Source organism: Muntiacus reevesi, chromosome 20, assembly GCF_963930625.1.
Source record: "Muntiacus reevesi chromosome 20, mMunRee1.1, whole genome shotgun sequence".
NCBI classification, from domain to species: Eukaryota; Metazoa; Chordata; class Mammalia; order Artiodactyla; family Cervidae; genus Muntiacus; species Muntiacus reevesi.
The window spans coordinates 32,860,363-32,885,483 of NC_089268.1; the positions used below are offsets into that span (position 1 = coordinate 32,860,363).

Here is a 25,121-nt window from a genome sequence, read left to right on the forward strand (position 1 = left end):
CACAACAAATCTTCATCCATTCCTTGTCAATGGACCTTTAGGCTGTCTCCATGTTTTGGCTATTGTGAGTAGTGTTGCTGTGAACACAGGGTGCATGTATCTTTTTGAATTATAGTTTTGTCCGAACATATTCCCAGGTGTGGGAGCTGGATCATATGACCATTCTATTTTTAGTTTTCTAAGAAACCTCTACACTATTTTCCATAGTGGCTGTACCAAGTTACGTTCCCACCAACAGTGTAGGAAGATTCCCTTTTCTCTGCACCCTCTCCCGCATTTGTTTGTCGGTTTTAATTATGGCCATTCTGGACTGGTGTGAGGCAGTACCTCGTTGTAGTTTTAATTTGCATGTCTCTGATAATTAGTGACATTGAGCATCTTTTCATGTGCCTACTGGCCATCTGTATGTCGTCTTTGGAGAAATGTCTATCAAGGTCCTCTGCCCATTTTTCGACTAGGTGTTGGAGTTTTCTGTCGTTGAGTTGTTTGAGCTGTTTGGTATTTTGGAGATAAAGCCCTCTTCTGTCGCATCATTTGAAAATTGGCCATTACTCACTCGCTGAATCCCCATCTCTGAAATGTACAAGCACAGACACGTTGCTTAGCTTCTATTTGCCTCAGTTTCTTCATCTCTGAGGTGGGTGTCATGATTGTATATACCTCACAGGGTTTGGTGAAGACTGAATTATTTAAGGTGTAGAATGCACCCAGAAGTTCTTGGTGCATATTGGTCAGTAATAATTACTGATACTAATTATCTGTATGTTGGAGGGAAGAGACACCTAAGAGAAAGGGAACCAGGTTATGACCAATCTGTGCCAGTGACGGGAATCTCTTGAGTGGTAGAATTTCTTGGGTTATGATCAGCATCTAAACTGTAATTTTTCTGAATTACCTATAACACTTCCTTAAGCCTGAAATTCATGCAGAGTCTGTTACAAGTTGGGGGTGTTATAGAAAATAGTGTCAGGACAGTCAAGGAATCACTCTCTGCCTCTGCCACAGGAGAGAACAGCTCCCTCTCAGGGGGACTGAGTCAGAGTTGCAGGAGTGAAGGGCAGAGGCTTTGGTCCATGGGGGAGCCAAGAACCTGCAGAGAGAACCCTGATAGTCACAGGCACAGGAGAAGTCCTCAGGCATTCCAGATTTGCCAGAGGAAACTGTTGGAAAGGGGATGGTTGGAGGGAATAACAGATGCTTGGGTTACCCGGAAAAGATTTTCTCCAAATTTCTTGTGTTCCTACCTGCCTGGCCAGGTGAGTTCACAAAGCATTTAAGAGTGAAACCCAGCCCAGGACGAGTGTTCAGGTCTTCCCCATGCAGTGAGATGGGGGTGATTAATGGCAAATCCTACTGTTGACTGGAACTCATTTGGGCACCTGAGAATGATGGAAGGATTGGTGGTGTGGCTCCCATCAGGATCTCCCCTCCCCCCACCCCAAGTTAGAGAACTGGTTCCTCCATCCAACCATCAGGTAGAACCCTCCAATGGTCAGAACACAACAAGTTATTACTGCACCTTTGTTACCAGCTGCAGGTTTATTTTCAATTCAAACTGTATTTGTAGAAGTCACAAGACTGCCACAGGTGCCTCACACTATTGAGTAGAAAGCCCACAAGTAGACAGACGGATGGACTCAGCTGCCCCCACCTCCTCAGACAGGGGGAGGACAAGCCAGGCAGACCCTGGAGGTCAGCTGAGTCCTTAGGGGGACAGGAAAGCCCAGGGTCAAGGGGGAAATGACAGAAACCCTGCATGGGGAGCTTCACAGTAAAGGCAGGGAAACACCATGCCATTCAAACGAAGACACTCCAGTCCCTCTCCTTGCCTAAGAACGCCACATCATTTGTTAGAAAGTTTGCCTACTGTCTCCAATAGCAAAGAACAGATAGAATTTTACCAGCAGGAGCTCAGAAACATGCTAAGAGCAAAAGGTGAAGTGGTCTGGGGATTAGGGGTTGATTTTCAGCCCAAGACACAAAGCCAGCTCAGACTTCTGAATTTTTCCATCCTTGTTCACGTCGCAGTGGCACAAAAGAATCTCTCGAAACTTATCAAGGTCCACCCCTCTGATGCTGGGCTGAGGACAACAAAAAATAACATGTCAGTAGGCAAGTCAGTGGTGGTCCCACCCTTTCATGCCACCCAGCCCCCACTCCATGCCTACTAAACTTAGGGGACACCCATCCTTCTGGTAGCGCCTCCCTGAAGACAGGCCTCCAGGGAGGACTCCATCTCTTCATCCCACCAAATATTCCCAAGGACTAGTTTTCTGCCGCCAGGTTCAGTTCTCATCCTGTCCCTTCAGGTCAGAGAATGTCTGTTCCTACATCACTTATCTGCAGTTTGTACAGAAAGCCTGCCTTTTTTGCAACCACAATAAAGATATTTTGCCTTAGAGCAGAGGATTGTCACCAAAATTCTATCTCGCTACACTGATGAGAGAAGGCACATTTATTAACTCCCTGCGGAGATACTGACATCCCCCTCTGGTTTTTAAAAGGGTAGCAATGAATTAAAATCTAAAGAATTATGTTGTTGAGCCAGACAGACCCCATCATATTTATTCCAAGGAATATTTCGGGGGCTAAGAAGGAATTGTGATGCAGGTCAGCTAGGAAAATGTAAAGTTGAAGACCTGCAAAAGTGAACAATGGTGGAACTCAGTGATTCTTCCTAGGTTATTTTATTTAACCCTCACAATAACTTTGGGAGGTAAGTGGTTACTCCTTGTCTACAGATTAGAACACAGAGGCTCAGAAAGAACTGAGATATCTGGCAATGCCAGAAGTTGCAGGAGCATTTTTGATCCCAACTCTTTTGTTTCCAATTAAGTGCTCATTTCACCAGTTCTCACTGTTCTCATGGGGAATAACTGGCCTAATGAAAGCCATATGAATGGTGATGAATCTAAATTTAAAAGCCAGCCTCTGAAGAGAATGGAAAAACCAACTAATCAGATTTCCAAACACTTTGATTTTCAAACCCTTCATTTAGTGGACTAGTTATGAGTAAAGAGTGCAGGCAGCAGTTTGCAGGATTTGATTTCATGAATTCTCAGAAACATTTCCCATTACCTAACCTCACCCCAAGGTTTCCTCACTTCCAAAGAAAGTTCTAGGAAACCTGCAATAGGAAACAAACCCTTTCATTCTACAACTAGAAAACCATATTAAGACAAGATAATTGGCACTGTCCCACATGGTAAATGACTGACAGCAAATCCACCCTGATAGAAGGTTTTAACAGGAGAACGGGAAAGAACAGCAGGAACTGGGAGCCAGATGGCAGACAGCAAGAAGAAAACAGAAGAGTGGGTCAGGATTCTGGGAGAATCAGGAGGGGAAAATTGGGGGCCAGAAGCTAAACTTGGTGGACTTCACTTCTCTGCCAAGAATATCTTGAGTGAGTGGACGAAGAGGCTAAGGTGTAACCCATTGTCTGTAGGTTCTCTTTGTTGAGTATAGCTCCCTGGGTATCAGTGCCAAGCAGGTGTAGAAGTGGCCCCAGGGAATGTGGCCTAGAGGTCTTGAAAACAGCAAGCTACCCTCTGTGGCTCCATATTAAAGGCTCATTTGCTGTACAGTTACAAGGCAGGGATGTTTGGTCTTCAGTATCCTCAAACCACTTTGGCTACAGTCCTTTCTGCAGCAAATGGCACCCTGTCTCAGGATCCTTTTAGCACGCTTTTGAAAAGACTCAGGTGGTAGTCATTTACATATTAGCAAAAATTAATTTGCTAAGGTATGCAATAACCAGGCTATTCTAAGTGCTTTTTTTCCCCTTAACGTGCTTCCTGAAAAGGAATTATTTCCTTTAAGTGAGTTGAAATATTTTTGCATGTGTGGAAGTATGTGTTGGGGAGGCACTTGTGGGTATGAATGTGGGTATGCGAAGGAAGTTTCTTTGGACCTTTTGAGTTGTGTTTTCAATGCTTTATAACTTACTAGGAGTTAGGAGAACCAAATGACACTGCTCAGAAGTGCTTGGATCACAGAGGACAAATCATTTGAAACCACTGAGGGCCTCTGTTTTAAGAACAAGTTGCCAATATAAATGCATGCAGTTTCCCTTCTAAGGTCTCTAGGCGTCCCCTTTTGCCAACCATCTTCTTGTCAACAGAGGAAAGCAGATGTTGTATCTAGCAGGGAAGAGAATAGACTGTTGAGACCTGGGGGTAGGACCTCTCATCGTCTCCAGGCAGACACCTCTAGTATTCCTTTTATTTGGCTTCTAACATTATTGTTTACATGTCTACTTCTTGGTGGGTGCTTAGAATCTGGAATGTCTTGTGTTCCCACTTTCTAGTTTAGGATGTAGATTGTTGTGTTGGTGTTGATTTTCTTGCTGTGCTAAGTGAGCTACAGTCTTTTGAAGAATCTTGTGCAGAAATTACGGCGTCTGCTCCCTCAGGGACTTGGTGTCTCAACACATTGATGGAGAACAGGCTTGGGTACCGTTTTCTAGAGGTTAAAGAAAAGGGTGATCTGGTAATCAGATAATCAGCATCATTATTCTTTGGCCCTACTGATTCCCCCCAAATAAACAATGGAATCAAAATAGAAGCCCCAATTCCTGATGAGAATGATCTATCTACACAGTCTCATGAAGTCACCTGGACAAGCTCCATCATGTCTTTGACAAACCCATCCACTTCTGGGCCTTCTAGGGCTCCAGTTTTACTCTGAAAGATAAAAGATCCAATATATAATTTGAAAGATAAAAGATCCAAAATATAATCCAGATATAATTTTCTTAAGTCAAAAAGTTTAAAGAATAAGTTACACAAGTAGACCAAATCAGTATTCTTTTGAGACTGCAAACAAGTTTGGAAATGGCATGTTCTAACATGTTCTCTGTGTAGGAGAGAACATGCATGCTCCACATAAATCAAAAGAATTCACTCTAAGTAACTTCCCTCATGTAATCAATGGAATGGTTTGCAGTAGTTTTGATGGAAGCAGTAGTTTTGAGTTCCTTACTGTGACAAATAGCATTAAAGACTATACCAACTTTATTTACTTCCCAAATACCAGGACTCAGTTCAGACTAGTGCTAATTACACATTCATTGATCCTTTGAAGGACATATTGCCATTTTACGATTTTGCTTTATGATTTAGCAATGATTTAATTATTATTAAAACACATTTTAAATTCAAGAGATACTAGATTGAGTGAGCATATTAGAATTATTATATGGTTCATGTATAAAATAACCATTTTATAAGAATGCCTATAAAAATACAATACATACTAAAAATATTTCAGCTTCTTCTCTAAAGTTTCAGTTATGACAGGTCATCCATTTTCTTTAAGGTTTTTTAATCCTGAACCTTTAACATAACATTTTTTTAAAAATCCATTCCCTTAGTGTGTCTTCCCAGACACTAGTACAGTAATTGCTATATGCCAGGAACTCCTCCAAGAGCTTTACAAACATGAATTCACTTTCCCCCTATTTCTTTAGATTGAGTGTGGTTTTTTGTATGACTATTTGCTTTTGTATTTGAGCATACTAACATAGAGACCAAGAAGGAGAAGCTTTCTTTTAGTTTGGATATAAGGCATAGAAAAAAAAGGGGGGGGGACTTTATTCTCTTCTCCATCAATACCCCTATGTCTATTTATACTTAGTTCTCAGAAGTTTTATTATGGAGAAGCTAAGGGGCCTTGACACAGCAATACACATGTGTGATTGCTGTTCATCACCTAAGGTTAGGGTCTGTGAGTAGGATGACACCACAAAGGGACTAAACAAGCTTCCTACCTAAAGATGGCCAGCATAGTATATCAAAAAGGCACACTCACAACATCATAGTGAGCAAAGATTTTCTCAAAGTCCCTTTTTCTTTCTTCAGTGGAACAAGCCTGTGTATGGAGAAAGTAGTATGTCAGTCAGTAATGTGAAACTTCCATTGTACCATTCCTCCAGGGTCGTAGGCAACTTTTATAAACTTTGAGTCAACAATCCTTAATCCCTTAATGCCAGCACTGAGCTTTGTCAGTCTCTAAATAAACTGAAGGCAAGACAATTAAATGCCCATCTTCCCTCCCTCTGAAATCTGTGGAGAAACATGAATGATACAAACCCATCTAGAGAAGTGTCACTACTCACATCCATTTTAAATTGGAGAAGGAAATTTTCCTGAAGAGCCAGAATCCTAAATAGGAAAAAATGCAAAAACAAAAAATGTAATCCATGTGATGATCTTTCAGCTCTCAATTACAAGTAAAATGTATAATTAAAGTGTGAGGAAAGGACAGGCAATTTCCAAGTTATTCTGCAGAATAGGATATGTGCTTGGGAAATAGGAATTTATACAGTACAAAAATTAAAGAAGGGAAAGACTTTCACAGGAATTAATAGTCACCATAGACATTTGAAAATTTCAACAAGGTTGCAGGTACAAGGTCATGTACAAAATTCAGTTTTTCTATATATTAGTAGTGGCCAATCCAAAAAAGAAAGCAAGAATACCATTCCACTTATAATAGTATCAAAAAGAATAAAATTCTTAGGAAAAAGTATAAAAGACCTTAAGACTTAGTGATTTTTTTCAACATTGATCTATAGTTTTCAAAGACGACCTAAATATTATTGCAGCCATGAAATTAAAAGATGCTTACTCCTTGGAAGAAAAGTTATGACCAACCTAGACAGCATATTAAAAAACAAAGACATTACTTTGCCAGCAAAGGTTCATCTAGTTGAAGCTATGGTTTTTCCAGTAGTCATGTAGGGACGTGAGTTGGACTATAAAGAAAGAGGGGCACCAAAGAATTGATGCTTTTGAACTGTGGTGTTGGAGAAGACTCTTGAGAATCCCTTGGACTGCAAGGAGATCCAACCAGTTCATCCTAAAGGAAATCAGTCCTGAATATTCATTGGAAGGACTGATGTTGAAGCCAAAACTCCAATATTTTGACCACCTGATGCAAAGAACTGACTCATTGGAAAAGACCTCGATGCTCAGAAAGATTGAAGGCAGGAGGAGGAGGGGACGAGAGAGGATGAGATGGTTGGATGGTATCATGGACTCAATGGAAATGAGTTTGAGTAAGTTCCATGGGTTCACAAAGAGTCAGACATGACTGAGCAACTGAACTGAAATATTATTGAAGGACATCTGTGATCAGGAATTAGCCTTAATATTGTTAGGATGGCAATATGCCTCAAACTTATCTGTTTATCCAACACAATTACTATAAAAATCCCAGTTGCCTTTTTTGCATAAGTTGATAATCTGATTTTACAATTCATACGGAAGTGCAAGGGATTTTAGAATAGCCGTAACTATCTTGAACAAACCTTTGAAAATCATTCCTGATTAAAGATTTACTCAAAGCAACAGTAATCAAGATAAGGTGGAGTCTACAACATAAGATGTAGCACTCTCGTAGGGATAGACATGTGGATCAATGGAATAGAAAAGACAGTCTAGAAATATACCTATACATTTATGGTCAATTGATTTTTGCCAAGGCCATTGAATGGAGAAAGAATAGTCTTTGAAGAAATGGTGTTGTGGCAAATGGATATCCACATAGACTTCTGCCTCATACCATATATAAAGATTAACCCAAATGGTATCAAAGGCTCAATTCCAGAAAAATAAATGACCCAATCAAAAAGTCAAAGAAGAAGACATACAGATGGCTAACAAACACATGAAAAGATGCTCAACATCACTCATCATCAGAGAAATGCAAATCAAAACCACAATGAGGTACCATTACACGCCAGTCAGGATGGCTGCTGTCCAAAAGTCTACAAGCAATAAATGCTGGAGAGGGTGTGGAGAAAAGGGAACCCTCTTACACTGTTGGTGGGAATGCAAACTAGTACAGCCACTATGGAAAACAGTGTGGAGATTTCTTAAAAAACTGGAAATAGAACTGCCATATGACCCAGCAATACCACTTCTAGGCATACACACTGAGGAATCCAGATCTGAAAGAGACACGTGCACCCCAATGTTCATCGCAGCACTGTTTATAATAGCCAGGACATGGAAGCAACCCAGATGCCCATCAACAGATGAATGGATAAGGAAGCTGTGGTACATATACACCATGGAATATTACTCAGCCGTTAAAAAGAATTCATTTGAATCAGTTCTAATGAGATGGATGAAACTGGAGCCCATTATACAGAGTGAAGTAAGCCAGAAAGATAAAGAACATAACAGTATACTAACACATATATACGGAATTTAGATAGATGGTGGCGATAACCCTATATGCAAAACAGAAAAAGAGACACAGAAGTACAGAACAGACTTTTGAACTCTGGGGGAGAACGTGAGGGTGGGATGTTTTGAAAGAACAGCATGTATACTATCTATGGTGAAACGGACCACCAGCCCAGGTGGGATGCATGAGTCAGGTGCTCTTGCCTGGTGCACTGGGAGGACCCTGAGGAGTCGGGTGGGGAGGGAGGTGGGAGGGGGGATCGGGATGGGGAATACGTGTAATTATATGGCTGATTCATGTCAATGTATGACAAAACCCACTGAAATGTTGTAAAGTGATTGGCCTCCAACTAATAAAATAATATTTAAAAAAAAAAAAAAAGTAAAAACTTATAAAACTCAGGAAAAAACATAAGGATAAATCTTCAGAAGCTTAGATTTTGGCAGTGGTTTCCTATATATGACACCTAGAACATAGCAGCCAAATACAACCAAAACAAAATTCTGTAAAATTAAGCAAAATTAGATCAGTTCAGTTCAGTCGCTCAGTCATGTCCGACTCTTTGCGATCCCATGAGCCGCAGCCCGCCAGGCCTCCCTGTCCATCACCAACTCCCAGAGTCCACCCAAACCCATGTCGATTGAGTCCATGATGCCATCCAACCATCTCATCCTCTCTCGTCCCAATCTTTCCCAGCATCAGGGTCTTTTCAAATAACTAAGCTCCTTGCATCAGGTGGCCAAAGTATTGGAGTTTCAGCTTCAACATCAGTCCTACCAATGAACACCCAGGACTGATCTCCTTTAGGATGGACTGGTTGGATCTCCTTGCAGTCCAAGAGACTCTCAAGAGTCTTCTGCAACACCACAGTTCAAAAGTGTCAATTAGATAAATTAGGCCTCATCAAAATCAGAAACTTTTGTTCTTCCAAGGATACAATCAAGAAAGTAAAAAGGGAAATGTATACAATGGATGGAAAAAGTTTGCTAATCATGTACCTGATAACTATCTAGCATCCAGCATAGGTAAATAATTGCTACATATGCTACAAAGAATTGCCACATATTGCTACATATTTTAATTTCCAATAAAAGGAAAATTAACCCAATTTTAAAATAGGCAAATGATCTGAATGGACATTTCTCCAAAGAAGATATACAGATGGCCGTGAAAATATGTACAAAATTATTAGTCATCAGGGAAATACAAACCAAAATTACAGTGAGGAACACACACACTAGGATGATGCCAACAATAAATGCTGATTAGAATATGGAGAAATTAGAACCAAACCTTAGTACAGTATTGGTGGGAATGTAAAATGGTGTATCCACTTTGGAAAGCTGTTTAGCAGTTCTTCAGAAAAGCAAGCACAGAAATACTATATGAATCCCAAATTCCACTCCCAGGTATATAACCAAGAGAATCAAATACTTATGGTCACACAGAAACATGTACAAAGGTGTCCATAGGCTCATTATTCATAATAGCTAAATAGTAGAAGAAATAACCTGCATGGTCATCAACCAATGAACATATAAACAAAACAATATATACATAAAATGAAATATTATTCAGGTATAAAAAGGAAATATCGATACATGCTACAGCATGGATGATCCTTGAAAACATTCTGCTAAGTGAAATAGCCAGACACTAAAGACCACATATTGTATAATTCCATTTATATGAAATGCCCAGAATAAACAAATATATAAGAACAGAAAGTACATTAGTGGTTGCCAGGGACTGGTGGGAGAGGGGAGGAGATAATAATTCTTAATGTTATGCAATATCTTTCTGCCTTAGTGAAAATGTTCTGGAATTAAGTAGTGGTGATGGTTAAGCAACCTTATGAATATACTAAAATATACTGAATTGTACACTTTTTTAAAGGGTGAATTATATAATATATATGTTATATTCAATAAAAGTTACCTATTTCTCTTTTCTGCATAATTTCAATTGTACTTCAGCGGAATTGAGTCAGTTTCAAAAGACTAAAACCTTGCATTTATGTTGTATTTATAATCATGGATGTGTATATATAGGGAAAGGTAGAAAAAATATAACAGTTTGGAAAATTGTGCTTCTCTGGATGTCCAGGGTAGAGAGAATTAAATTAAGCCAAATAGAAGGTAGAACATCCTGGGACTCGGCAAGGAATACTGTTCTCATCTATTTGTTGGCATCATATCTTAGACAGTTTTCAGACATTTTTTCCTTTGGAAAGGAGCTTGTATATAGAGTAATAGGGCTTCACTTCAGAATTAGGGATAGAGAAAGAAGATTTCCCATGAATAAATATTTTGGAACTTTTTTTGTCATTGAATCAGTTCCTTATTGCTGCTGTAACAAATTATCATAAACTTAGTAGCTTAAAACAACACAAATTAATATCTTATAGTACTGGAACTCAGAAATCTGAAATGGATTTGACTGGTGTTTCACAGTGTTGACAGGGTTGTATTCCTTATGGAGGTTTTAGGGGAGAATCTGTTTTCTAGTGTTTTTCAGCCTCTAGAAGCTGCCTGCATTCTTTGGCTTATGGCCCCTTCCTCTACTTCAAAGGCAGCAATATAACAAATTTCTCTGTGGTTCTGATCTTCTGCTTCCTCCTTCCATGTTTAAAGGACCCCTGTTATCATATTGCATCCACCCAGATATTCCAGAATAGTCTATTTTAATGTCTGTTACTTAGCAACATTAATTCTATCTGCAACCTTAATTATCTTTGCCATGGAACATAAGATATTCACTGGTCCTGGGAGATCAAGTCTCACCTTTCAGAAAGGAGAGTGTGCTGTCATTAAACTCCTAGGAACGTGTTTCTGAATCTCTGACACCATTTCCATGCTACTCACCTTGCCAAGTCATTAAGATCCAACCGGCCATCTTTATTTTTGTCAAAGATCTTCATCTGGAATGCAGAAGGGGAAAGGACTGTAAGGAATACGTGTAATGGGAATTCTTTTTGAAAGTCATTAAAGTGCTTTGCTCATTTGTCCTTCTGATTATATATTTAAATTGGCTGAGGCTGACTCATAAGGTCTCTTCCTATAGAGGATAGAAGAAATATTTTTTTCCATGAAGGCAGAAGTAGCTGAGGAGGATATGATACAGGAGAAAGTCTCCCTCTATAAGCCTCAGAGGACTGTAGGAAGGAAGAGAGAGAGTGAGGCAGAGGTGAGAGTGAAGTAGACAGATGTGTGAGCTAACTCCACAGGAAAGGGGTTCTGGAGGGAGAAGAGCACTGGCTACGGAAGGACAACACTGAGTGTGGAGAGTTGCTGTGGCTTTGCTTTCCCCGGACACTCTGAGATCCCAAGGATTTGGATGCTGGGTCACGAACCAGTAGGCTTTCCATGGAGCCAGCTGAGTATGAGATGATGTGGGTCAGAGGATGGGGGTGGGTCGCTGAATCAGCAAGCTGGAAGGAGGGTGTGGCAGAGAATTAGTGGTCTGCATTCAGCAGGAATTAAAGGATGGCTTCAACCATGAGTGTCAGCAAGGTAGCAGCAACTGTGTGGTCAGGAGGCATCACCCTGGAAACCAGAGCACTGTATCCAGGGGCCTGGACTCCTCCCCTTCACCATGAAGTTCTCAGGGCCACTTTTCTCTCCTTACCCACCTTGATGTCATTTTTAGAGAAGGGTCTGGCTGAGAAGTCTAAGATGCCATGAGCTCTTCCTTACTCAAAGAGGCTGTTTAAGTTTTTTAGATCAGACTAAGTTTTAAACAAGATTGGATTAAAAATTAAAATGGGGAAGACTAGGTTGGTTTAGGCAAGGGAGAGGAGACACTTTTTTTTACATATCTAAGTTGTACTAGGAGTGGATTTTGTGACTTAGCAACATTTTGGTGGTGTGGGATATTTCTAAATATATCCTTATGAGGAGGCTGCACAGGGAAGAAGCAGCAGTGAGATAATCTGAGGATAAATAACAGATTTTTACATTAAAAACATATGAGTCCTTCCTTCATCTCTCCTCACTCTCTAAATCAAATTTATTTTTACTATTTGAAGTGAATTTGAAATCCCATTCTCCCAAAACCTTGACATCACAAATGTGTATTATAAAATTTATTAAAACACAGAAGCCATCTTGAAAAGATAGAATAGTTGCTAATCTGGTTATATGAATTTAATAGGATTTTCTTCCTCCCCAAACTCAATTATGGAAAGGTCTCAGAAAATGACCAGTTTATAAGAGGGAGGGAAGAGTAAGCTCCTAGTAACTCATGATCTCAGTAACTGAGAAAGTTGTTTGTAAATAGGTCTGTACTAACTCATGGAAGTACATTTGGTGAATTTTGAATGTTTGACAATTTCTGTGGCAGGCAGGGGAAATAAAGGTTTCTTAATTTTTAAAATTTTTAAAACTCTTAATTTTAGCGAACTTTTGTAGAGCAGCCAACACTTCATATTTTATTTCATTTAATTGTCACCACATTCTTAGAAGAAATAGCTGCATGCCATACAGGCAGGGAACTGGAATTTAGCAAGATTAATTTGTCTAAGAAAGTAGCAAGATTTGAATCCAAGCTTATCTGTCACAAGAACTCTTTCCGTAAACCAGGCTCTTAGTTTTGCAGGTTCTGGACATCTCATGGTTAATGTGGTACATGTTTTATTTTTGGTTATGAAAGAAAACATCTGGTGCCATAGATTGAGATGCCATAGAGATGTGGTATTTACTTTTTCTGATTGCCCTTCTTTCTGTGAGAAAGCAAAAAAAAAAAATTCTGTTTATGTGAGTTTCCCTCTGACCTTTGTGAACATTTGCTTATGGCACAAGTCACTCATGGAGGGCTATGGTGGTGGCGGTGGGGACAGGATTCCATTATGGGGACTTCCTTGGTGGTCCAATGGCTAAGATTCCCATGTAACCAATGCAGGGGGCCCAGGTTCAATCCCTGATCAGGGAACTAGATCCCACATGCCACAACTAAGAGTTCACATGCTGCAACTAGATCCCTCATACTGCAAGTAAGACCCAACAAGGCCAAATAGTAAAAAAAAAAAAAAAAAAAAAAAAAAAAAATTCCATTTTCATCCCCACAATTTTCAGTACTAAGTATGTGAAAGGTTCTAGAAAGTCTCTTGAAATGGAACACAATGACTTACTGACAAACTCCTTAAAATTCTGTAGGCCAGCAGGTCCCCTCCTTAGGCAAGAGACCCTCAGAGTCTGTAGTTATACCCAGCATTCTCCTAAGATTTAATAATAGCTTTATCTTAATTTTTAAGATCCATATAGAGCCATCTGGTGGTGGTTTAATCTTTAAGTTGTGTCTTAAGTCTTTGTGACAAAGCCATGTACTGTAACCCACCCAGGCTCCTCTGTCCATGGGATTTCCCAGACAAGATTACTGAAGTAGTTTGCCATTTTCTTCTCCAGGGGATCTTCCCAACCCAAGGATCAAATTCATGTCTCCTGCTTGGCAGGTGGATTCCTTACCACTGAGCCACCTGGGAAGCCCCAGTAGATGCCATAGTGATTGTAAAATACAAATTTATAAAAACCATTACTGAGTTAATCATAACTTCTTACCAGAAACAGTAGATCCAAGGTATGATTACAGTCTATAGATTTTTTTTTAACAATTGCTCATTGATAATTTGAGATAGAGTGCAAGGTCAAAAATATGCAGATAGTTCAGAGCAAAGAGTACAAAGTAAAAGTCCTCCCTGCCCTTATTGTAGAGATAACTAACATTCATAGACTTATCCTTCCAGAAAATTTTTAAACATTTTAATATGTCTCTCTTCATTTTTTTTTTTTTGACAAATAAGACCACATTCTATGTATTATGTGCAACTTGCTTTTTAAGCAATATTTTTGGAAATCACCCCTTAACAGGTGTTTTTGTTTCTTTGTTTACTTAAAAAGAAATTCTCATTTTTAAAAAGTCTGAATATTGTTGCCATGTACACTCTGAAAAAGGATTTAGAGCCCCCTCCCAGGTTACTAAGTCAAGAATTGTATGTTGAATAATTGGGCTTCCCTAGTGGTTCAGCACTAAAGAATCCACCGTCAATGCAGAAGATGCAGTTTCCATCCCTGGGTCAGAAAGATCCCCTGGAGAAGGAAATGACAACCCACTCCAGTATTCTTGCCTGGGAAATCCCATGGACAGAGGAGCCAAGCAGGCAATAGTCAATGGGGTCACAAGAGAGTCGGATATGACTGAGCGACTAAACAACAACAAATGTTGAATAGTTACCATGTGTCTAACAACATGCAAGGCACTGTGAGAGACTCTCAATCTTTAAGGTGGTACAGGCTTTTCGGAGCTTACAATGCAATTGGAGCAGCAAAAATGAATATCTGAAATAAGATTCAGCATTATCTCCTTGACCACTGAGACAAAGAAACAGAACAATATGTAAGAATACTGAGAAAGGAGATGGTACTTCAGATAAGTCCTGAAGGAGGGGCAGCTTGAAAGGTGGAGTTCATATTCACTGGGTTGAGGAAGATCCCAATGAAGCAGGTCTGTGGGGGAAGGTCAGAAAGTCAAGTCTGCATATGCTAGGTTTGAGAGGCATATTGGGCATCCAAGTGGAATCATACATTCAAGTATGTGCAAGCATCTCAGAGAAGTACTCTCGGTCAGAGCTATAAACTGGAGGAGGTCACCATTAGCTGGTATTTAAAACCATGAGACTGGGTGAGGTCATCAGTACCATAATGGTGGACATGGAGGAGAAGAGATATCAAGAGAGCCTGGCAGGGGAGGGATAAATGTGGATTGGAGTGAAATAGACACAGTACTGTATATAAGTTGAGAGCTCCAAAGAATAGCAAGGAGAGATAAGAAAGCCTTCCTCAGTGATTAGTGCAAGTTCCAGAGAATAGCAAGGAGAGATAAGAAAGCCTTCCTCAGTGATCAGTGCAAAGAAATAGAGGAAAACAATAGAAGGGGAAAGAGATCTCTTCAAGAAAATTAGAGATACCAAGGGAGCATTTCATGCAAAGATGGGCTCAATAAAGGACAGAAATGGTATGGACCTAACAGAAGCAGAAGATATTAAGAAGAGGTGGCAAGAACACACAGAGAAACTGCAAAAGGGATTTTCATGATCCAGATGATCACGACGGTGTAATCACTCACCTAGAACCAGACATCCTGGAACATGAAGTCAAGTGGGCCTCAGAAGGCATCACTGCGAACAAAGCTAGTGGAGGTGATGGAATTCCAGTTGAGCTATTTCAGATCCTAAAAGGTGATGCTGTGAAAGTGTTGCACTCAATATGCCAGCAAATTTGGAAAACTCAGCAGTGGCCACAGGACTGGAAAAGGTCAGTTTTCATTCCAATCCCAAAGAAAGGCAATGCCAAAGAATGCTCACACTACTACACAATTACACTCATCTCACATGCTAGTAATTTTGATATCTTCATGTCAAAATTCTCCAAGCCAGGGTTCAACAATATGTGAACTTTCAGATGTTCAAGCTGGTTTTAGAAAAGGCAGAGGAACCAGAGATCAAATTGCCAATATCCACTGCATCATCGAAAAAGCAAGAGAGTTCCAGAAAAACATCTATTTCTGCTTTATTGACTATGCCAAAGCCTTTGACTGTGTGGATCTGTGGAAAATTCTGAAAGAGATGGGAATACCAGACCAACTTACCTGCCTCTTGAGAAATTTGCATGCAGGTCAAGAAGCAACAGTTAGAACTGGACGTGGAACCACAGACTGGATCCAAATAGGCAAAGAGTACATCAAGGCTGTATATTGTCACCCTGTTTATTTAACTCATATGCAGAGTACATCTTGAGAAATGCTGGGCTGGATGAAGCACAAGCTGGAATCAAGATTGCCGGGATAAATATCAATAACCTCAGAAATGCAGATGATACCACTCTTATGGCAGAAAGTGAAGAAGAACTAAAGAATCTCTTGATGAAAGTGAAAGAGGAGAGTGAAAAAGTTGGCTTAAAGCTAAATATTTAGAAAACAAAGATCATGTCACCCAGTCCCATCACTTCAGGGCAAATAGCTGGAGAAACAGTGGGAACAGTGACAGACTTTATTTTTGTGGGCTCCAAAGTCATGGCAGATGGTGACTGCAGCCATGAAATTAAGAGACCCTTACTCCTTGGCAGGAAAGTTATGACCAGCCTAGACAGCATGTTAAAAAGCAGAGACATTACTTTGCCAACAAAGGTCCATCTAGTCAAGGCTATGGTTTTTCCAGTAGTCATGTATGGATGTGAGAATTGGACTATAAAGAAAGCTGAGCGCCAAAGAATTGATGCTTTTGAACTGTGGTGTTGGAGAAGACTCTTGAGAGTCCCTTGGACTGCAAGGGGATCCAACCAGTTTATCCTAAAGGAGATCAGTCCTGAGTGTTCATTGGAAGGACTGATGTTGAAGCTGAAACTTCAATACTTTGGCCGCCTGATGCGAAGAGCTGATTCTTTGAAAAGACCTTGATGCTGGGCAATATTGAAGGCAGAAGAAGAAGGGGGACGACAGAGGATGAAATGGTTGGATGGCATCACCGACCCAATTGACATAAGTTTGAGTAAGCTCTCAGAGTTGGTGATGGACAGGGAGGCCTGGTGTGCTGCTGTCCATGGGGTCACAAAGCAAGTGAACTGTATGTCTAAAAAAAGCGTGTATAACTCATTCACTTTGCTGTACATCTGAAACTAACAAAACATTGTGAAAAGTGAAAGTGTTAGTCACTCAGTTGTGTCCAACTCTTTGCAGTCCCATGGACTGTAGCCTACTAGGCTCTTCTGTGCATGTAATTCTCCAGGTAAGAATACTGGAGTGGGTAGCCATTCCCTTCTCCAGGGGATCTTCACAACCCAAGGATAAAACCCCAGTCTTCTGCATTGCAGGCAGATTCTTTACTGTCTTAAACCAACAGGGAAATCAACTATATTCCAATAAAAATTAAAAAAAAAAAAAAAAAAAGCCCAATTGTATCTTAGGTTGGCTTGGATCAGAGACCTAGGGAAGGAAGTAACTGGAAGTTAGATGCTTTAATCCAGGCATGAAGGATGAGAGCTTGGACAGGGTAGAGGATGGGGATATTCTCTGTGTGTGACACATTCTCAGATTTCATTGTTTTTGCAATAGTTCACATTCCATGCTCTAATTAATATATGAGTTTAGTATGTCCCACATGTATGAGCTTACATTTTAAAAAGCTCAATATTTCCTAATAATATTCTATTCAGGCAGCTAATCTTCCCCTCTGCCAGGTGTTGGCAGCCCCTCTTAATTAGGTGTAATAATTGGAATTTGTTAATAGTTTCCTTCCCTGTATAGAACATTAATTAGGAGTTTAGGTGAGACAAGTTTGCAGACCTTAACTTTTCTCTTCTGATTGGATGTTCTGCCCTGACTTGTTCATTGTTCAGGTTTCAAACAGTTTTCAAATATGCCAGTCCTTATTTGGGTCAATTTGAATTCATTTAGTAGATTACATCCAAATAAAACATTTAATGCTAAACCTTGGAACCACATCTTTAATGCGATGTTGCTCTGACTGTGTCCATTGCTCAGTAAAAAGCCATTAAAGCAGCAGTAAAGTGATTTCACACTTGGTGTATCACTTAGTTAAAGCTCAGATCCTAGAAGTCTTTTTTTTTAAGTGTTGAGTTTCTAAAAGTTAGTGTACCCAAAAGTCTTTAGGGAAATGTAAAAGGCCTTAAAAAAAAAAAAAAAACCAAACTGTAGCCCAGTTCCCATATCTGTTCATTGGAAAAGTATAAATTGCCTCTGCAATTTAAGAAAGAAAAATGAAATAGATGGGCCTGAGTCTCATTAAACTGGTCTAATTTTCAGGGCAAATTCAGATCCTTGGGTGGAAACTCTCACTAGATTCTTGAGCACTTACCTATCTCACCAGTGCATAATGAGGACCAATGAGGGATCATCTGGAGTTTGATTGATCATGGTCCTATCCTCATGGGACAGTTTGGAATAAAAATGAATGCTTAACTGCAGCATGCTTGAGCAGAAGCAGCTCGGGGATTTAGCTGTTTAGAAACAGACACATAACATGAGTAACAGGACAGTCTTGGTCCATGGACATCTTTCAACCTAGATACTCAAAAGTTGGTTAAGACCGTTCGGATTCCCCTCAGCTGCCTCTCTGGACACTCTGCTTCTGGATCAAAGCTCAAAGTCATCAAAAGTGTACATTGCCATTTCTTTCTTCATTTCATTGATTTTCCTCAGGTCAGGGCGTTCCATTGTAAGGGCTGCCAGCCTGAGGTTTCTTAAATGTAAACCATAAGACTGTGAAGAAAAGAGCTTTGGGCAACTAGGGTTGCAGGGCAGATGCGGAATGAGCAGAATCTCTTTTCAGCCAAGTATCGTCTTTGTAAACAGCCTACATGTCTCCTCCCTGGCTGCTGCTACCCCTTATGATGGGATGTTTGGCTGAGGTGACCCCTGGGGCTTTCTGCAGCCACAGTTCACTCTTCTTCCCTTCCTCTCTTCCCCAGTTTAATCAATCAGTGTTCCTCTCTTCTCCAGAACAGTTTTGTAGAACCCATTCTTGTTCCCCATTGTCTTTCACTACTTTATTTCCTCTCTTGTGTTTAATAAGATGTTAGTTCACAGGATTGTTTAGGTCCTTCATGAGGAGAAAAATCAATTTTTCTGGGTCATAAATTCTGTTTTGGCTGTCAGAGCTCCTGTATTATCTATAAAAATATTAAGAGAACCCTAATCTCCTAACATGGACTTTTCCTCACCTTGCTCTTCCTTTATTCATGGGGATTTGTACCCCTTGATTTCTCATAGAGCTTAACCCCCCCTCTTTTGAAAATTTTCAATTTTATAATTCAGCACTTAGACTTTCAGTCATAAATGTTTCAGTTTGAATACAGTTTGAAGATAGATTGGGGTCTGGGAATTTCTGCTCCATCCTTATCATCTCTGACCTGTAATCCTCAGTTTTTTCACTTATAAAATAGGTTATTTATTTAAATACTTGTTTCATAAAGTTCGTGTAAGAATCAAATGAGATGTTTGAAAAGTGCTTTGCACAGGGCCTAGCGCAAAAGGAAGTCTCAATTATTATGATTAAGATATTTAGTACCAGAAAACACTGGCAGTGTTTCAGTGAAAATAAAGTACTGCATGTTAAGAAAACGTCTTTTAAAAATTTAACTTTCATTCTGTTCACCTACCTTTTCTTTTTTAAAAATTGAAGAATAGTTGATTTACAATGTTTCATGTATACAGCTAAGTGATTCAGCTATGCATATGTATGTTATATATATTCTTTTTCAGATTCTTTCCTATTATAGGTTGTGACAAGATATTAAATGGTTTCATGTGCTATAGAGTAGGTCCTTGTTGTTCGTCTATTTTATATATAGTTGTGTGTATCTGTTAATCCCAAATTCCCAATTTATCCCTCCCCCGGCCTTTCCCTTTTGACCACCTAACTTTTCTCGTCCTGCCTTTGCTAAAGTTCTAGAATTGTTGCTTCACTGTAATGCATCTTGTTTTTGTTTTCTTTTAATCAGGAATACTTTTTAAAAAATATTTTAATTGTATTTTAAGGTGACATCGACATATTTAAGCACTGAAGGGAAAATTGAACTCGGCTGCTACTTACAGGTAGATACAGCATCGCGGTGACATGCACGGCAGGGATGGAAGGGAGGGACCAGAGTGAATTTTTGCTCCTTTTCCCTTTGCTTTTTTAATCAAATTTTCTCCCAACTGGAGAAAACTATAAGGTCAGAGACTGTATCTTTCTTGGTTTGTCCCTAAATAGTCGTTGAAGGAATGAACTCACATGTTTGTGTGAACTAGTTTACCAGTTCACATTCTAACTGGAGAGAAAAGCATTAAGAGAGTGGGGGTTTTGGTGAGGGAGCAGGTGTTCTCAGTCACTGTGAGACCCTACCCCTCAGACCCGAAAAACCACTTCAGACTCAAGAAAAGGAACACAGTGACGTGACTCCCGAGTCCATGAGGACAAATCCTAGGCTTGTCCTGCTCCGATTGTCTTTTCTGGATTTGCTCTGCTTGGTCTTCTCAGCTGCCTCCAGCTCTAGCCCTTACTCCAATAGCTCCTACTTGCCATCTTCAGCGTGGGGTTCCCATCTCCCTGTCTGTCTCCATACACTGGGCTCAGCGTGGCTCATACCCACTCTCTGGTTGGGGTCCCTCTGGATGAGTCTGGATGACTCTGTGATGAAGGATCCCAGTGAGACACCTAAGGATGGAGCCCAGCACTCCCAGGCACCCTTTCTGGTTCTGCCCTGGAAGGTCTGGTTTTAAAAAAGAGAACAAGGAGAATTTCAGAACACGAAACACTGCTGGAGGAACGTCAGGTCTGTGCAAAATGCTGCCATGAGCAGTATGTAGTATGGAAGACACCCCAGGAGGGAGCAGGAATCACGCTGGGGCTGGAGGGTCATGAGGAACACACATAAGAGAAGCAGGAGGATCCCAAGGGCAAAGTTTCCTGATATTGTCAGGATTTATTCCTAGCTGTCTATTAGGTAATAATAGAATTCATTAGGGAGCCCACTGTGTCCCAGGCTCCGTGTGAGGGCTAAGAACACGCAGATAAGATGCCGCCCTGCCCCAGATGAATCACAGCTAGTGGAGTGCAAGATCCATAAACAGTGTCAGCGTCGCCCTTGACTCTTAGCTGTTTCATCAGGAAATCCTACTGATTCCATCTTCAGACAGATCTGGTTCTCATGTCTTCTGCTTCCCAGCCCTGATCCAAGCTGCCATTCTTTCACCTGGATGAAGGAGTGGCCTCTTAACAGATCCTCCTCATTCCCTCCTTGCCTGTTTCAGGTGCTTTTCAACACAAAAGCCAGCTCATGGCATCCTCTCCTTCAAACCCTCCATCTCCCTCCAACTAAACCCCCACGTTCTCACAATGGCCCCCAAAGCCTGGCTTGGTCTGGCCTCTGTGTCATCCTTACTTACTCTACTCCAGCCACACTGGTGGTCTCCTGTTCCTGGAAATCCTAGGCACACCCCTGGCCCTGCTTGCTGCACCTTTGGTCCTTTCTCAGGCTGCATCATCTTGAAAGGCCACCCTGACCACCCTGTTGAAAATCACACCTTCTCCCCAATCTCCCATCCTAGCTGCCCTGCTGGCACTATCTGGTCTACTGTTTAATTTTTTCCATGACACTCATTACCTTCTATCATGCAATGTAATTTATTATTTATTATGTTTGTCATTAGTGTCAGTCTCTGTTTTGCTCACTGCTGAATCCTTGCTGACTAGAACAGTGCCGGAGGCGTAGCAGGTATTCAATGAATATTTGCAAAGTGAATTAAACAGATGACTATGATGTTAAGACATTGAAATACACAAGGTACTATAGGAGCATAGAGGAGAGGCACTTGGAGCCTCTATAGAAGAAGATGATGGAAGAGAGCAAGATGATTTCTAGCTAAATCTTGAAGGATGAGCAAGAACCAGGTGGAGAAAAGTAAGGAAAAAATAGCTGAGCTATGTTTAAAAGTCAGAAAGTAGTGGCTTAGCATTCTAGTTGGAGGTGGGACGAAGTCCCTCAGAGTCAAAGGTATTCAAAGAAATACTAGAAATCTCCTGGGGATTCTTAGTGCAAGCATTTCACTGCCTAAGGTCTGCTTTATAAGTTAATAAAATCAAGGTAACACAGCCAGAGCTAACATAATGTTAAATCAGTGTTGAAAAAAATGCCCAACTGGAAGAGTAATCTCCTTATTATTCTCTCTCCCAGGCAGTTTCAGTCTAATTTCCTTTTTCAGAGTATTCATGCTATTAGAGAGTTTCCCAGGAACCTAGGACAAAAGGAAACCAGAGATACACCAGTAGGTGGGAAATTGCTTCCTGCTTCTCAGGGATTTCCCACCCACTCTTTAGTGCTAAGCCTGTCAAAGGATTTCAAACAGTATTATGCGTGTTATTAAAACAGGTCAACATAATAGGAAGCCAAATTATTTCCTGGTCTGGGGTGTGAGTCTGTCCTGAGGATCAGCTTAGCTCCCATCCAGACCATTTCTAAGTTGTTGTGACTTAGAAAGACCACATTAGAAGACCACTTAGAAAGACCACATTCTTTCTTCTCAGGGCCTGTGCCTTTGGCTGAGGACAGCATTCAGGGTAGTCAGAATACAGAGCGAGAGCCAGAAGATCCAGGGCTGAAAGCCAGGCAGCCCAACTTCCAGTTTAACTGGTGCCTTAGGCTAGACAGTTTATCATTTCCCAGTTAATCGGATTTTTAGAAGGAGTTTAGGAAATCAACTTGGTGGTAGCTTAGTCACTTACCCTTTCTAAGCCTCAACCATCAGATATACAGAATAGCAGGAACAATGCCAAGGCTATAGAAGAGTTGTTAGAAACAATACAGTATTTGGAAGCATCAATTAAAGGCCTAAATAGGTCAACCTTGTAGTACACATTTTAACAGGGATCCATTACTCTTCTCCGTGATATGCAGCCCTGATGATTCACCAGAAGGTTCAGTAAGATGAGTCTGTTTAAGAACTCTGTCTATAGTAAGTGTAGCAATTGTACAAGCAATTAAGCCTTTACCAGTAGTTTTCTTGCTTATTAATAAAGAAACCTACAGAGTTTGATTGGAATGAAACAGACATTTGGGGATGGGAAGGGACTTAGGGGAGACAAAAGGTCGAGGAGCCAGATTAGATTCAGTACAGATTATTATAGAGTAGCTCTGGGAGAAAAGCTTCAAGCTAGGAGCTGGATGAGAATGTGAGAATGAATTCACCAAAGGCAACTTCTCCCCCTTCACTATTTTCCAGGAAGCTTTGATGCTAAAAATAATCTTAGGTCATTTAGGATATGATTGCATGAGTGGCAAAAGGAAATAATGACAACAAGGACTACAACAATCGCTACAGGAAGAGCTAACATGTATTGAATGTTGGTTATTTCCTGGATGCTCTGCAAAGCACTTCATATGCATCCACTCACTTGCCCTAGCAGCAATTACGTATTATTAATCCCCATTTTTCAGCTGAAGTAAACAACAATAGACCATTTCTCAAGGTCATACCTATAGTTGGCAAAGGTGAAATATGTATTTCCCAGCTTTCTGACTCTCCATTGCCCTAAATGAATGTACTAAATGAGTAGAATCATCCATGGGGGGAGGAGGGGCGGAGGGAGTGGGGGGCTCTCATGTGTTTGTCCTGGTTGTCTAGGTTCACGTTTCCTTGTTTCTATGTGACTTGGATTAACCTCAATAACTTGAGATTACTGACTGGTGCTTAGTAACCTGATGTTAACTGGACTTTCCAGGTCTCCCTAAGGATAGGTGAGCAGCTCTCTTTCAAATGCATGCATTCTCATCCCAAGAGAGAGACTAAAGTAGCTCAAATTCAGTCACTGTTTCCCAGAGTTGAAGGTCTTTTCATGCATTTGTCTAGTCTGCAAACACTCACAGAGCCCTTAATTCTGTGCCAGATGCTGTTTCTGGGCCCTGGGGAGATGGTGGGGAAACTGACTTCATAGAGATCGCATTGCTCAGTTACTCACCATGGTGCCAGTATATTCTTCCAGTTTAGCCTCTGAAATGGCCTTTTTGTGGTGGAGGAAGAGGTCTCGGAGGAAGTTCTGTGAGATCAAGAGAAAAGCCGCATTTTATCTAGTGACAAATAAACCTAGAAATCTCGAGGCTGTTTTTGAAGGATTGTCATTTGCTTGTTTTAGGGAAGAAATGTGATGCTTTTTATCAAGCAAGAAGTCCAAAATGCAGGGCTGTCACAGTTTGAAGGGAGCACTGTTTAAACAGAACCCAGGGAACAGTTCGAAGCATAAAAATGTGTCATAAATCCTCAATTATGTCTTTCCCAGAGAGAGCAATCAGTGTCACCTACAGTTTCTAAACCTTCTAAACACGAATCAGTTTTTTAAAATTAGCAAATTCATATCCATGTTTCTTGGAAACACAGAAATCAAGCTCATGATACACACATATCAAATTCCCAGGAATGAGCTAACCCGCCGTTCGCCCAGGGACAGCTCCCAGCAACACTTACACAAAGTTCAGCAGCTGATATAAAGCCACTGCTGTCAGCATCGTATTTGCGCCAAATCTGAAATACACAAAAACCAATAATCCATTTATCCTCAAATAATTTGGGTTCAAGTTATGCTGATGTCTACTAGGGTTCAGCATCTGATAACAGTACTTAACTTGGTGCAAATAAAACTATGTGGAGAAGTTTAGGCTTTCTTTGGTGACAGCTCTTTTGGGGCAGAACTCACTTAGAGCCACTTCGGGAGGATCACAGCACACTCACTGAAAGGGAGCTCTTGGGAAGTTTGAAGTGGAAAGATAATGAAGGAATGGCCTTCAGTGGGAGAAAATATGGCAGAGTAAGAAATCTTTGTACTAAATTCCTAAAGATGCAGAGCCCTCTAAAAACAACTCTTTAAATATATAGCTCAGCTGGCAAGAAACTGAGATGACAGAAACTGAAGTCTGTCCTGGGTACATCTACTGATCTCTGATGAGGTAGCCTGTAGCTTTATCAGGATACTTCACACAAGGTAGTGTTTGTATAGCCCCCCAGGCTCCTCTGTCCATGGGATTATCCCAGCAAGAATACTGGAGTGGGTTGCTATTTCCTCCTTCAGGGGATTTTTCCAACCCAGAGATCAAACCAGTATCTCCTGCATTGGCAGACAGATTCTTTTCAAGGCAGACAGCAGACAAATCCCTGGGACCACCCAAGGTGGGAAGTCAAACTGAAACACCTAAATAAGACTAAAACCCCAAATAGCAATAACCATAATGAAAAGGTAAACTTCTCCTAAAAAATTGCATGGCACAAAACGTCCCTAAGGAATCTTGCCTGTGTGGTCTTGGCTCTGGGTAAAGGGAATAAAACGTCTCTGAAAATTCCCAGCCAACCCTTACATTAGTTCAATAACAGCATTCATCCAGCTG

General features: G+C 40.6%; 2 protein-coding genes across 4 annotated transcripts in view; one reads left to right on the forward strand and one right to left on the reverse strand.

Annotated features, from left to right (window-relative positions):
- SLC17A1 (solute carrier family 17 member 1) overlaps nucleotides 1-25,121 on the forward strand; it is a 206,250-nt gene that overhangs the window by 147,325 nt on the left and 33,804 nt on the right. The window lies entirely within an intron of this gene.
- Nucleotides 1,953-25,121, reverse strand: part of SCGN (secretagogin, EF-hand calcium binding protein) — a 49,664-nt gene continuing 26,495 nt past the window's right edge. Inside the window, exons 5-11 of the mRNA XM_065912915.1 lie at nucleotides 24,208-24,264; nucleotides 23,705-23,782; nucleotides 11,061-11,116; nucleotides 6,119-6,164; nucleotides 5,812-5,871; nucleotides 4,617-4,685; nucleotides 1,953-2,081 (exon numbers count right to left, since the gene is read on the reverse strand). Coding sequence (XP_065768987.1) covers nucleotides 1,953-2,081; nucleotides 4,617-4,685; nucleotides 5,812-5,871; nucleotides 6,119-6,164; nucleotides 11,061-11,116; nucleotides 23,705-23,782; nucleotides 24,208-24,264 — 495 coding nt within the window. The remainder of the gene's footprint in view (nucleotides 2,082-4,616; nucleotides 4,686-5,811; nucleotides 5,872-6,118; nucleotides 6,165-11,060; nucleotides 11,117-23,704; nucleotides 23,783-24,207; nucleotides 24,265-25,121) is intronic.